Here is a 15,530-nt window from a genome sequence, read left to right on the forward strand (position 1 = left end):
CCCTGTATGTAGAGACTGTGTCCCTGTATGTAGGGTAAAGACTGTGTCCCTGTATGTAAAGACTGTGTCCCTGTATGTAGAGACTGTGTCCCTGTATGTAAAGACTGTGTCCCTGTATGTAGGGTAGAGACTGTGTCCCTGTATGTAGGGTAAAGACTGTGTCCCTGTATGTAGGGTAGAGACTGTGTCCCTGTATGTAGGGTAGAGACTGTGTCCCTGTATGTAGGGTAGAGACTGTGTCCCTGTATGTAGGGTAGAGACTGTGTCCCTGTATGTAGGGTAGAGACTGTGTCCCTGTATGTAGAGACTGTGTCCCTGTATGTAGGGTAGAGACTGTGTCCCTGTATGTAGAGACTGTGTCCCTGTATGTAGGGTAGAGACTGTGTCCCTGTATGTAGAGACTGTGTCCCTGTATGTAGGGTAGAGACTGTGTCCCTGTATGTAGAGACTGTGTCCCTGTATGTAGGGTAGAGACTGTGTCCCTGTATGTAGAGACTGTGTCCCTGTATGTAGGGTAGAGACTGTGTCCCTGTATGTAGAGACTGTGTCCCTGTATGTAGGGTAGAGACTGTGTCCCTGTATGTAGAGACTGTGTCCCTGTATGTAGGGTAGAGACTGTGTCCCTGTATGTAGAGACTGTGTCCCTGTATGTAGGGTAAAGACTGTGTCCCTGTATGTAGGGTAAAGACTGTGTCCCTGTATGTAGGGTAGAGACTGTGTCCCTGTATGTAGGGTAAAGACTGTGTCCCTGTATGTAGGGTAGAGACTGTGTCCCTGTATGTAGGGTAGAGACTGTGTCCCTGTATGTAGGGTAGAGACTGTGTCCCTGTATGTAGGGTAGAGACTGTGTCCCTGTATGTAGAGACTGTGTCCATGTATGTAGGGTAAAGACTGTGTCCCTGTATGTAGGGTAAAGACTGTGTCCCTGTATGTAGGGTAGAGACTGTGTCCCTGTATGTAGAGACTGTGTCCCTGTATGTAGGGTAGAGACTGTGTCCCTGTATGTAGGGTAAAGACTGTGTCCCTGTATGTAGGGTAGAGACTGTGTCCCTGTGTGTAGGGTAAAGACTGTGTCCCTGTATGTAGGGTAGAGACTGTGTCCCTGTGTGTAGGGTAGAGACTGTGTCCCTGTATGTAGGGTAGAGACTGTGTCCCTGTATGTAGGGTAGAGACTGTGTCCCTGTATGTAGGGTAGAGACTGTGTCCCTGTATGTAGGGTAAAGACTGTGTCCCTGTATGTAGGGTAGAGACTGTGTCCCTGTATGTAGAGACTGTGTCCCTGTATGTAGAGACTGTGTCCCTGTATGTAGGGTAAAGACTATGTCCCTGTATGTAGAGACTGTGTCCCTGTATGTAGAGACTGTGTCCCTGTATGTAGGGTAGAGACTGTGTCCCTGTATGTAGGGTAAAGACTGTGTCCCTGTATGTAGGGTAAAGACTGTGTCCCTGTATGTAGGGTAGAGACTGTGTCCCTGTATGTAGGGTAGAGACTGTGTCCCTGTATGTAGGGTAAAGACTGTGTCCCTGTATGTAGGGTAGAGACTGTGTCCCTGTATGTAGGGTAGAGACTGTGTCCCTGTATGTAGGGTAGAGACTGTGTCCCTGTATGTAGAGACTGTGTCCCTGTATGTAGGGTAGAGACTGTGTCCCTGTATGTAGGGTAGAGACTGTGTCCCTGTATGTAGGGTAAAGACTGTGTCCCTGTATGTAGGGTAGAGACTGTGTCCCTGTATGTAGAGACTGTGTCCCTGTATGTAGAGACTGTGTCCCTGTATGTAGGGTAGAGACTGTGTCCCTGTATGTAGAGACTGTGTCCCTGTATGTAGGGTAAAGACTGTGTCCCTGTATGTAGGGTAGAGACTGTGTCCCTGTATGTAGGGTAGAGACTGTGTCCCTGTGTGTAGGGTAGAGACTGTGTCCCTGTATGTAGGGTAGAGACTGTGTCCCTGTATGTAGGGTAGAGACTGTGTCCCTGTATGTAGGGTAGAGACTGTGTCCCTGTATGTAGAGACTGTGTCCCTGTATGTAGAGACTGTGTCCCTGTATGTAGGGTAAAGACTGTGTCCCTGTATGTAGAGACTGTGTCCCTGTATGTAGAGACTGTGTCCCTGTATGTAGGGTAGAGACTGTGTCCCTGTATGTAGAGACTGTGTCCCTGTATGTAGGGTAAAGACTGTGTCCCTGTATGTAGAGACTGTGTCCCTGTATGTAGGGTAAAGACTGTGTCCCTGTATGTAGGGTAGAGACTGTGTCCCTGTATGTAGGGTAGAGACTGTGTCCCTGTGTGTAGGGTACAGACTGTGTCCCTGTATGTAGGGTAGAGACTGTGTCCCTGTATGTAGGGTAAAGACTGTGTCCTGTATGTAGGGTAGAGACTGTGTCCCTGTATGTAGGGTAAAGACTGTGTCCCTGTATGTAGGGTAGAGACTGTGTCCCTGTATGTAGAGACTGTGTCCCTGTATGTAGGGTAAAGACTGTGTCCCTGTATGTAGAGACTGTGTCCCTGTATGTAGGGTAGAGACTGTGTCCCTGTATGTAAAGACTGTGTCCCTGTATGTAGAGACTGTGTCCCTGTATGTAGGGTAGAGACTGTGTCCCTGTATGTAGAGACTGTGTCCCTGTATGTAGGGTAGAGACTGTGTCCCTGTATGTAGAGACTGTGTCCCTGTATGTAGGGTAGAGACTGTGTCCCTGTATGTAGAGACTGTGTCCCTGTATGTAGGGTAGAGACTGTGTCCCTGTATGTAGGGTAAAGACTGTGTCCCTGTATGTAGGGTAAAGACTGTGTCCCTGTATGTAGGGTAGAGACTGTGTCCCTGTATGTAGGGTAGAGACTGTGTCCCTGTATGTAGGGTAAAGACTGTGTCCCTGTATGTAGGGTAGAGACTGTGTCCCTGTATGTAGGGTAGAGACTGTGTCCCTGTATGTAGGGTAAAGACTGTGTCCCTGTATGTAGGGTAGAGACTGTGTCCCTGTATGTAGGGTAGAGACTGTGTCCCTGTATGTAGGGTAGAGACTGTGTCCCTGTATGTAGAGACTGTGTCCCTGTATGTAGGGTAGAGACTGTGTCCCTGTATGTAGGGTAGAGACTGTGTCCCTGTATGTAGGGTAGAGACTGTGTCCCTGTATGTAGGGTAGAGACTGTGTCCCTGTATGTAGGGTAGAGACTGTGTCCCTGTATGTAGGGTAAAGACTGTGTCCCTGTATGTAGAGACTGTGTCCCTGTATGTAGAGACTGTGTCCCTGTATGTAGAGACTGTGTCCCTGTATGTAGGGTAGAGACTGTGTCCCTGTATGTAGGGTAAAGACTGTGTCCCTGTATGTAGAGACTGTGTCCCTGTATGTAGAGACTGTGTCCCTGTATGTAGGGTAGAGACTGTGTCCCTGTATGTAGAGACTGTGTCCCTGTATGTAGGGTAGAGACTGTGTCCCTGTATGTAGAGACTGTGTCCCTGTATGTAGGGTAGAGACTGTCCCTGTATGTAGGGTAGAGACTGTGTCCCTGTATGTAGGGTAGAGACTGTGTCCCTGTATGTAGGGTAGAGACTGTGTCCCTGTATGTAGGGTAGAGACTGTGTCCCTGTATGTAGGGTAGAGACTGTGTCCCTGTGTGTAGGGTAGAGACTGTGTCCCTGTATGTAGGGTAGAGACTGTGTCCCTGTGTGTAGGGTAGAGACTGTGTCCCTGTATGTAGGGTAAAGACTGTGTCCCTGTATGTAGGGTAAAGACTGTGTCCCTGTATGTAGGGTAAAGACTGTGTCCCTGTATGTAGGGTAGAGACTGTGTCCCTGTATGTAGGGTAGAGACTGTGTCCCTTTATGTAGGGTAGAGACTGTGTCCCTGTATGTAGGGTAGAGACTGTGTCCCTGTATGTAGAGACTGTGTCCCTGTATGTAGGGTAGAGACTGTGTCCCTGTATGTAGATACTGTGTCCCTGTATGTAGAGACTGTGTCCCTGTATGTAGAGACTGTGTCCCTGTATGTAGGGTAAAGACTGTGTCCCTGTATGTAGAGACTGTGTCCCTGTATGTAGGGTAGAGACTGTGTCCCTGTATGTAGGGTAAAGACTGTGTCCCTGTATGTAGGGTAAAGACTGTGTCCCTGTATGTAGGGTAGAGACTGTGTCCCTGTATGTAGGGTAGAGACTGTGTCCCTGTATGTAGGGTAAAGACTGTGTCCCTGTATGTAGAGACTGTGTCCCTGTGTGTAGGGTAGAGACTGTGTCCCTGTATGTAGGGTAGAGACTGTGTCCCTGTGTGTAGGGTAAAGACTGTGTCCCTGTATGTAGGGTAGAGACTGTGTCCCTGTATGTAGAGACTGTGTCCCTGTATGTAGAGACTGTGTCCCTGTATGTAGGGTAAAGACTGTGTCCCTGTATGTAGGGTAGATACTGTGTCCCTGTATGTAGGGTAAAGACTGTGTCCCTGTATGTAGGGTAGAGACTGTGTCCCTGTATGTAGGGTAGAGACTGTGTCCCTGTATGTAGGGTAGAGACTGTGTCCCTGTATGTAGGGTAGAGACTGTGTCCCTGTATGTAGGGTAGAGACTGTGTCCCTGTATGTAGAGACTGTGTCCCTGTATGTAGGGTAGAGACTGTGTCCCTGTATGTAGGGTAGAGACTGTGTCCCTGTATGTAGGGTAGAGACTGTGTCCCTGTATGTAGGGTAGAGACTGTGTCCCTGTATGTAGAGACTGTGTCCCTGTATGTAGAGACTGTGTCCCTGTATGTAGAGACTGTGTCCCTGTATGTAGGGTAGAGACTGTGTCCCTGTATGTAGGGTAGAGACTGTGTCCCTGTATGTAGGGTAGAGACTGTGTCCCTGTATGTAGGGTAGAGACTGTGTCCCTGTATGTAGAGACTGTGTCCCTGTATGTAGGGTAGAGACTGTGTCCCTGTATGTAGGGTAGAGACTGTGTCCCTGTATGTAGGGTAGAGACTGTGTCCCTGTATGTAGGGTAGAGACTGTGTCCCTGTGTGTAGGGTAGAGACTGTGTCCCTGTGTGTAGGGTAGAGACTGTGTCCCTGTATGTAGGGTAAAGACTGTGTCCCTGTGTGTAGGGTAGAGACTGTGTCCCTGTGTGTAGGGTAGAGACTGTGTCCCTGTATGTAGGGTAGATACTGTGTCCCTGTATGTAGGGTAAAGACTGTGTCCCTGTATGTAGGGTAGAGACTGTGTCCCTGTGTGTAGGGTAGAGACTGAAAAAGTGTGTATTTTAGGGATGCACCGATACCACCTTTTCACTGCCGATACCTAAACTTTAAATACCTTTTCACTTTAACTTTAAGCACAGGTCGATAATAGAGCAGCTATCCCATCCATTACTCTCGCTTAACAGTAAAGACTGCAATGGACAGAGGTCATTGGATATACAACATGATTGACATAAGAATATATATATTTATTTTCTTTTTCTCAAAAAAGATGAAAATAAAGTGACTTTGCATTAATGTTTGACATGCAAATATTCCCTCTGTGTTTGACATGGTTTTGGTACAGGACTTCTAATTAAATAACTAAATGATTGATTATATACTTACAATTGATTAGAAAATGTATTAAATAACTAACACCCAACACTGATACCAGTGTCGGTACATCCCTTGTGTATCCATCAGTGAGAGCGAGTGCTGGCAGAACGCCTCGGCGAGAGGAAGACAAGCGTCCTGTAGTACCAAGCGGGGAGAAGAGCCAAGCTGCTTGTAGTAACGAGCTGCTGCAGAACACAGGAACCGGTATGTTGTCTGAACCGCACAGACCCACTAACAAGAGAAAAGCTGCTCTCAACTCAAGCCTTCACCAACAGTGTGTAAATATCACTCTAAGCAGTTTATTATGGTAAGTGCATATTACATAAACCACAACATTCTACAATACCAACTGAAAACACTGCATGCATGCATACACACACACTGTAACTGTAGGCCATGGTAACAACAGGACAAGATGGGGACAATATGCTAAATTGTCCTTTCTATGCTGCACATTGGGGATAAAATATCTAAGTTGTATTTAAATCTTTTTATATTTTGTCAACTTTTGTGTGTGTGTGTGTGTGTGTGTGCGTGTGTGTGTGTGTGTGTGTGTGCGTGTGTGTGTGTGTGTGTGTGTGTGTGTGTGTGTGTGTGTGTGTGTGTGTGTGTGTGTGTGTGTGTGTGTGTGTGCGTGTGTGTGTGTGTGCGTGTCTGTGTCTGTGTCTGTGTGTGTGCGTGTGTGTGCCTCTCTGTGTGTGTGTGTGTGTGTGCCTCTCTGTGTCTCTCTGTGTCTCTGTGTGTGTGTGTTACCAGCGGGGTCCCCAGACAGGCTCACAGCGCTGCGGCTGCGCGCCAGGTAGGAGTGGGTCGGCTGCTGCAGCCGGTTCAGCACCGTGTTCTCCCAGGGGGACAGCGGCAGGCGGCGCAGGCCTGGACACACACAGCACCACGCACGCACGCACGCACGCGCACACGCACACACACACACACACACACACACACACACACACACACACACACGTTACTCCACAGGCACACACAGGAGAGAGACAGAGAGAGAGACATTGAACGGATAGAAAGGGCCCTTCATCGTGTACCGTGGAAACGTTCCCGTAGATTAACTAGGACAGGGCTTCTCAAACCAACCCCATTTTATTTAGGATTTATTTTGGTGTCATTTCAACGTGGGATTAAGGAATATCAAAATAAAAGCACATGTTGTTGAACTTGATCATGCAGATTTATTAGAACATTTTATTACAGCACTATGTTATCAATACACATTTATAAAACGAGGCATATTGCGGCTGAGTGGCGCAGTGGACAAGGCGCTCGCCTCTAACGCAGGAGATGCTGGGTTCGAGCCCAGCTCTCGGCGTTGCTACCGGCTGGCCGGTCGTTCATACTAACACAATTGGCAAGTGTTAGAAGGTGGGAAAGCCGGTGGGTGGGGATTTGACATTGTGGACAGCGACTCCTTCAGGTCGGTTTGGTGACGCCGGTGCGGCGGAAACAGGAAGTAGCGGGAGCAGCGTGAGCCTCCCACGCGTTACTCCTCGCCACTGAGAGTTCGAGCCGCTGCGGTGAAAAGATGCGACAGGCTGCCTCCTCGTGTTCCGGAGGGAACACGTGATGCAAGGCTTCTGTCCTCACTACAACCGACCTGTGGGAGGCATGGTCTAACAACGTTCAAGACAGGGGAGGGGAGAATTGGATATATATGAAATTGGGATGGGAGAAAAATAGAAAATGGGGAGAAAAAGTGGACCAAAAAAATGTATAAAACGAGGCATATTTAGCCAAAATATGTTGCCAGAAAATAAAAAAATATATATTCTTGATTAAAATTACTTTTTTTTAAATTATTTAAAGGTCCCCCAGCATTATCTCCCGATACTAAACTTAACGTTTGGATGGGGAACGGCCATTCTATCAATTCAATGTCTCGAATCAGCTGCCGATGAGCCAAAACAAACCTGAAAATGTTAAGTGATTAGTGATGTAATGCATAATCATAGCATTCATTACCCATTCCGTCCATACAAGTGCATGCGAGACCTAAAGTCCTGAACATGCATATTATTCCATGTTACATTATATACATCACATGCACCATATCGGTCAACGCCACGAGAGGAGGCTCACGGCTGGGGATGGAATGCAAACCAAGAGCAGATGTAGGGAAAAGTACATTCAAATAAAAAGGTCAAAGATCAAAAGGAGAGCACCCCATTATGTGTCTTAACACTATGATCGCCGCGGACGAGTTTTCACGTCATTCCGAGCCATGCTCATTCTGCCGAAGACGCTGTAACTCGTCTTTGATGTCAATATTTCAAAAATCTGTCATCGAAATCATATTTCCTTTCCGGAGCCCTGAGACACAGTGCTGATCTCCTCTCAACTCTCTAGCGGTTCAAGAGCGCCATCTGGTGGCCGATCGGCAGATCGCCACCCGGATATTAACCTTTGAACCGGTAGTACTCATCTATATGTGGTCCGGCCACTCGCTATAGCTCCCGCGACTCCATCTTGAAACACTGGATAATAGATCGCTCGCCCTAACTCAATAAACAACGTTATTTGGACGTATATACTATTATACAACCTGGAAATGGATCGGGCATTTCTACATCCCATAATAGAAAAAAAATCTGTTCCACGCTCATCTGCCAGCGGCGCGAGGAAGCCACGGTAAGATTCAGCGTTATTTTCTAAAGTCTTCTATACTAACTGATCTGATGATCATATGACCCACTCTGGATGAATCATCTAACGCTGCCCACGGAATTATAAACGATCCCCCGCCCATCCGGTCATCATCAGATGGTGCGTAGAAACGTCTAGAACCACGTCCAGTTGAAACTTTTTATCTCGCACAGATTCCTACCAAACTGTATTTGATCATCAATATAATGCATTTGGGGCTATAAATCACGTTCTGAAGAAAGCTGCAGAAAACGATAAAAACATACTTATACTTTAGACCATATTTTAGTATGAATATGTGAATGAAAAAGTTTAACGTTGCTACACCCTGAACAATACATATAGGACATTGAATGGGCCATGATAATGTCAATTTAGCAATAGAATTTAAAAAGTTATAGCCCTGCAAAGAAGGGGAACTTCTCCATAGACAAATAGAGCTGGCGAGGGATGGTATATTATGAATTTAACCCATGGCGATCAAAGTCCATCTGAATGCCACCTTCGGTATGCCCCTTCTAAATTATCTGATAATTAATGCAATGATCAATTGATTACTTAATTATTATTAATTGGAAAATGTATTAAGGAATAGTAGTTATGCGATAGTGGGCTTATACTTTATTTATGGTCATGCAGAGTTCTCAGCGTCTGGGTAAATAAATGTGCATGAGGTCACATGCTGTTGAATTAGCTCATTGACCAGAGCTGATGGGTGCGTTAAGTCAGTGAGCGGCTCAGCTTCACTCGGAGCGAAAAGCGCACTTAAAGGAACACGCCAACTTTTTGGGAAATTCGCTTATTTGCCATCTACCCTGGAGTTAGACAAGCAAATACATACCCTTTTCTTCTCTGTGCATGCATTAGGCTTAGGGAACAGCCGCACCGTTAGCCTAGCTTAGATTTCATCACCTCAAAAGCCCCGTTTTTCAAAAAGCAACAGGGCTTTTGAGGTGATGAAATCACTGCGCCCAGGCAGCAGTGGTTCGGCAATTTTTTTTTGAGTATATAAGACTTGTCTTCTAATTATAAATTTTTTTTATTTCTCCACGTGGTAAATACACAGGTCACAATATGTTTACAGGAACGTTTTGGAGTGTATTTCGTGACTGTTGGGAACTAGGCACACCTACTTCCAGTGAATGACGCTAAGCTAGGCTAACGGCGCTGCTGTTCCCTAAGCCTAATGCATGCACAGAGAAGAAAAGGGTTTGTATCTGCTCCAGGGTGGATGACAAATAAGCTAATTTCCCAAAAAGTTGGCGTGTTCCTATAACAGGTCGCTCACTTCCGCTCACTCTGAGCTGCATGCAAAAGAAATGGATCCTACACGAACGCTCTCGCCATTCTCCATGCTACCGTAGATGACAGTTGTTCAGCGCTCACTGTGAGCATTCTTACTGCGAGCGCTGCTCAGTTACTTAGCGCACCCCAATGTGATCTTCATACCACATGGATTGGTTTATAACCAGACGTTTTTGGAAGCGGGGTGATTTGTAAATCAGGCACAATCCGAGCAGTAGCAGATTGCATAGAATTTCATATCAGGGAGCTTAAGAACAGATACAACTGGGCTGGAAAATGCTAGGACATACTGCCATAGGCAAACTACTGTAGCTGGTCTATAATCTATTGACTCGTTTCATTTGAATAAAAAAAATACCAAGATTGATCTTTTAATCTGTGCCCTTTTTCAGTGGATGTGTGAAGGTTTTTGCCAAAACTGCATTTCTAGACATCTCTAGTTCGTCTTGTGCTGAGTTTCTGTTATGGAAACTCTTTTTGACCAAGGTGCTGGCCCCCTGAAACCAGTGGGAAAAAGCCTAAATTATTATTGAATTGAAATAAATTCACCTTGTGACCTTGTGAATAAGAAATCCAATCAACAACTGCACACAACACACAACTGCTGGGGTAGAGTGGCTAACCGTCAAGAGTATAATCTCTATCAACAGATATCTGCATGAATGCAGAATCTGTAGGCAAGGGACAAGATTTTGATATCGGAAGACTCCGGGTTTCTGTCTGTGGTCCGAGTAGTATTGACCAATCACGTTTGAGCGGGGATGGCACTTGGCACACTGTACAAAAAGTACTGCTGTTTATGTACTGTGTGGAGAAACGCTCCGACTCATGTAATAAAAGACTTAAACAAATTGCTTTCAAAGTCAGATTACACCATTGCCTTTGAAGAAATGACAGGAGTGAATTGCTAATTGTAAACAATTACCGGAGGAGCGAGTATTGGCCCAGATATTGGGGATCAGTAGCGAGCAGCTGCTCCAGAGGAACCAGAACACTGTTGCACCCAGAGGCTAAATCCTCACCAATAAAAAAAATTATAATTTGAGTTAGTGACATTGCCGGCTATAGAGGTGCTTTATTTTTTTTATAATAAATAGGTCTCTAGCCTGCAATACTTTGTATTCAAGCAATGGATTGTTTTTTGTTTCACAGTTTATTGCAAGTGTGCAAGACTATGTTGTGTGTTCACAGCTTGTGATCAGTGTGTGTGTGTGTGTGTGCATGTGTGCGTTTACCTTTCATCTATTTTATCTTACTCTTTTTTATTATCGTCTATTTTTTAAACTGAATCAAACCATAAACAAGGTCGCCTGTTGGGATGTTAGATCCTAATGTGAAAAACTGTGATTTTATATGTCTGCATTTTATGAGCTCATTTTATGCCCGTCTCTTTTCTGTTGTGAAGCACTTTGAGCTGCAGTTTCTGTATGAAAGGTGCTATACAAATAAAGTTTATTATTATTATTATTATTATTATTATTATTATTATTATTATTATTATTATTATTATTATTATTATTATTATTATTATTATTATTATTATTATTATTATTAACGGCTGGTTCCTACCAGCATTTGTGCTCAAGTCACTTTCAGTTCAATCAATTCAGGGAGTGGGTTTTGTCAAAATTCCAAAGATGATAAACGGTTGTTATTATGAGAAGATTGTCATATCGAACCAATAATAACGATGTGGGTTGCCTATCCAGCTTGAGAACAAAAGAAAGAGCATTTCCACAAAAACAAAAAGATTATCCCAGCAGAGGATTAGAGGGGAAGGCCACACTAGTGTTCATTATCTCCACCAGGTGGAAGCGTCGAGGCAGATCGTGTAATCGGTTGCTTGTGTGTGCGTGTGTGTGTGTGTGTGTGTGCGTGCGTGTGTGTGCGTGTGTGTGTGTGTGCGTGTGTGTGTGCGCGCGCGTGTGTGTGTGTGTGTGTGTGCGTGTGTGTGTGTGTGTGTGTGTGTGTGCGTGTGTGTGTGTGCGTGTGTGTGTGTGTGCGTGTGTGTGTGTGTGTGTGTGTGTGTGCGTGTCTGTGCATGATTCTATCTGTTTGCAGCTAATCTCAACAAACTACAGGGTCAATTTGGATGAGACTTTGCACGCGGGCTGATAGCCAAGGACATGGATTCTGTCATCTTTTTTCCAATTGGTATTTTATATGAATTAATTTCCATCATTGTCCATTGAAATACAAATTCAGTATGAAGTTACACCTTTTGAACGCAAGAAGGCGATACACAGGTTTGGTGCTCAGAAATATACATCAATGTTTTACATCAATGGATTGTGATGCTTCACAAACAACACTAGTAGAGAAAGACTGGAAGGAAACCCGAGAGGCAGGACTCACGGTACACACATGATCCTGACCACCAGCAGGGGGCGCTGCATACACGCAGATCAAATGCATAATTCTAACAAATGACCAGCATTGGCAACGTGCTTATTAATAAAAGGCTAGGTAGATCGCTCTCTCTAGCACCTCAAAGGCACTAAAAACAAGATTACAAACATCACAAAACAAACTGGTCAGACTACTGCTTAACCTCACTCCTAAAACCCACTTTACCCCTGCCCACATTCAAAACCGCTCTTAAAGAGCACCTACGGGGGGTGCTCCAGTAGCACACCATGTTACCGCGCTGCGTCGCGGGACTCCGTGCTGCGTCACGGATCTGGTTGACTCCGAGTTCGATTCCCGGACTCGCCGTCATTTGCCGAATGTCTCCCCCTGCTCTCTCTCCCGTTTCACCCTACAACTGTCGGTCATGCTTGACCAGAATAGCGATAAACGCTAAAAAATAAAGTAAAAAAAAAAAAAAGAGCACCTACGGGAGGCTGCAATTCGAAACTGGCCACCGTAAATGTCCAACCCCCCCCCCCTCCTCCTAATGTACAGTCTCATCCCCATCATATATATATAATATGTTCTGTTATGATCTCTGGGTAACAGAACAGTACTATGTCATGTATGTTTTTACTGTATTTATTTCTGTATATTTTATTTCATTTTTATTCTATTTTACTCTACTCTTATCCTAGGCAACTTGATTGATTTGTGTTATTATTCTAATTCGTGACCTGTCCTGTCTAAATGTTTAAATGTTGAGCGATTTGCAGTGTCAAATTTCCCACGGGATAATAAAAGTATTTCTATTCTATCTATTCTATGTTGTGTATGTCAATATGAATTGAAAATGGGGGACCCTGATGTAAACAAGACAAACGTCTTTCTCTGGTCTGCATCCCCTTATTATTGTGTGTATTGAGCTGTACTGTATTGTACACATTCTGCAATCTGTTAAATAAAGTTTTCATTCAGTTGTTTTGTTTTTGTGGTTTGGTTGAATGAATACTTTATTTAACAGATTTCAGAATGGGTACAATACAGTACAGCTCAATACACACAATAATAAGGGGATGCAGACCAGAGAAAGACGTTTGTCTTGTTTACATCAGGGTCCCCCATTTTCAATTCATAGTGACATTTATGACATGCACAACATACATGACATTTATGGCATAGGGATATACATGACATACAGGTATATATTACCGTTACATTTGTGACATACATGATATGCAAATATACAGTACTGTTACGCATAGATCCTAACAGAGTCAGGGAACATCGCTTGAAACACCTCTCCTAGTCCCTCATTTCCATTGTAGGACTGATGCTTTGCGACCGTATTTAGAACCCACAGTACCTCAGCTTCAAGGGTTGGCGTGGAGCCGAACGTTACCCGGACAGGTGCAGATGTAATTGGTGGTAGACCTACCTGTCCCTGAGCAGTTGATGTGGACGGCGTCGAAAATAAATTTGATATTGAAGTTGTCTGCAGGCGGGTTTTTGCAGATGTAACATGCTTAGCGCTGTGCATGTGTGACTCGACTGCTTTTATTCCCATCGTTCCCAGTTTAAAATCCTTTTTGCGGAGTTTGCAGCGGGCCTCGTACTTTCACTGGGACCAACCACGGTGCAAACAGAGGGTTTTCGAGCCAGTTCTCATTAAATTTGCACTTTCCCATGTTAAATTAACGAGTGCAAATAAATACAAATCAATTAAACGAAACTAAACGTCAGCGTTATCGCTACGGCTTGAATAACGTGTTACCTATGCTCCGGTGTTCTGAAATAGCTCCCGACGGCGACACACATTAAGGACCATAAATTGGTTCCGCCCCACTGCGTACCGTTTGCGTGAAAGAGAAAAAAAAGCCTGACTTTATCTCCCGTTAATAATAGTTAACCCCCAGATTTCACAATGAAACATAAGATGACATGGCATGTTTTTAAGACCTCCGAAAGTCGGATTTAAGACATTTTAAGACAAATTAAGGCCTTAATAGTTGATAGTTGAATTTAAGACTTTTTAAGACTTTTTAAGGTCCCGCGGACACCCTGAATAAAGCCTGTGCTGGAATATGACTGCCTTTTTCCGTTTTGTTTGATTAATACCCAGGGATTAAAGTTCTCCTCAATTGTATTCCAAATCGCGATGGATTTTCCGTCAATTTTCTACCTGCTGCATATGATTTCTAGAGGCATACAATCTATTTTGATGTCAGTATTGGGTAGCCTATATAAACAATAATACGAGAGCATATACAAGAACAATGAATCTCACTGCCATGTATGATGTAGCCTAGTATACGCCATGTGTAGCCTGCCTATGTGATCAATACAAACATGAACTTGAATCCCATCATCATATTTACATAGTCTGTCCACTATGTTTATTACTTTGTTATTTCCCCCCCCTATCTATGTAAAGCGACCTTGCATGGGTCTCTTGAAAGGCGCTATATAAAATGAAGCTCTATTATTATTATTGTTATTATTATTATTATCACGTCTGTGCGCGGAGCTCACAAAAAAAAATAACTGTCTTTTACTGTTAGTCTCAGTGAAGTTTCAACGGAGCGAGGTAATCTTTTCAAGTAGAAAGCATTTCGTTGTGGCCAATCTTATTTGGAAACATGACACAAAATAATAGTATGTCGCTTTTTATTTGAAACAATATTTAATCGCGTTTGGAGGTGGGTGTTCTGTAACCCCTTTCGTGACTGTGATGCACCAAGTGAATCCACAGTCACTTGCTCCTCAATAGGAAACCAACCTAGATTTACCCTGAAGGACTGGTTCTAACCGAACCGTTCGTTATACAAGAATCACAGAGAAATGTCAAAGGTACTCACAGTTGCACGAGGGTTTCGGACAGAGATACGGGATGGTTTGAAAGCTCGGCGTTGATAATAAACATTTTAAATATTTTTTATAAACTGGTCAACACAGCATTATTTCCGGCGTTGGCTGCCTGGTGTGATCACAGCGCATGCGCATCATGCACACAACGCCGGAAATAATGCAGTGTTGACCAGTTTATGAAAATTATTTAAAATGTTTATTAGCAACGCAGAGCTTTCAAACCACCCCGTATTATAATTACACTACTGTTGCTATTTCACAATGAACTATAATGAATTACGGTTCATACAGAACACGCGCCAGTGTCGGGAGTAATGCACGAAAGCTTATTTCCGCGTTGAAACTAATGCATGAACTGAGGAGCGCATATGCCGTAGTAACGATATTCTACCACTGGGCGTCAGCTACGCATGCTCTGAGCTGTGCGTAGACATAAGCACAAAGTCAAGTTCACGTTCAAATAGATAAATCCCACACTTTGCGCGTGTTTCGAAAAAGAGCGTTGTGGACCAGAGCCACGAGTATATACGTGACGAGTTGTTATTGTTTTATTCCATATTTATAACGCTTCTTAGGTACCCGATCCACTACCAGCATCTTTTCACATATTTGATTTTCTAAACATGCAGTACCGGCCAGACCCGCTTAGGGGCGACTTCGCTCCACTGCAGTATCATTATGTGAATAAAAAAAAATGGAAGTACAGTTCTGTGGGCGGATCATAGTTCCTTGATCCCAGCCGAACATCCTCCATCTTGGATCAGCTTGGCGAGCGTTTTTTTCAGCATGGAATAATGGAATTTATGATTAGCCAATGTGCATATCG

At 44.2% G+C, this 15,530-nt stretch overlaps 1 protein-coding gene across 1 annotated transcript in view; it reads right to left on the minus strand.

Annotated features, from left to right (window-relative positions):
• LOC311228157 (ensconsin-like) overlaps positions 1-15,530 on the minus strand; it is a gene marked incomplete at its 5' end in the record, with an annotated part of 223,863 nt that overhangs the window by 142,752 nt on the left and 65,581 nt on the right. Inside the window, one exon of the mRNA XM_084314070.1 lies at positions 6,284-6,403. Coding sequence (XP_084170196.1) covers positions 6,284-6,403 — 120 coding nt within the window. The remainder of the gene's footprint in view (positions 1-6,283; positions 6,404-15,530) is intronic.

The sequence above is a fragment of the Notolepis coatsorum genome, assembly GCF_963971535.1.
Source record: "Notolepis coatsorum genome assembly, chromosome: 5".
Lineage (NCBI taxonomy): Eukaryota > Metazoa > Chordata > Actinopteri > Aulopiformes > Paralepididae > Notolepis > Notolepis coatsorum.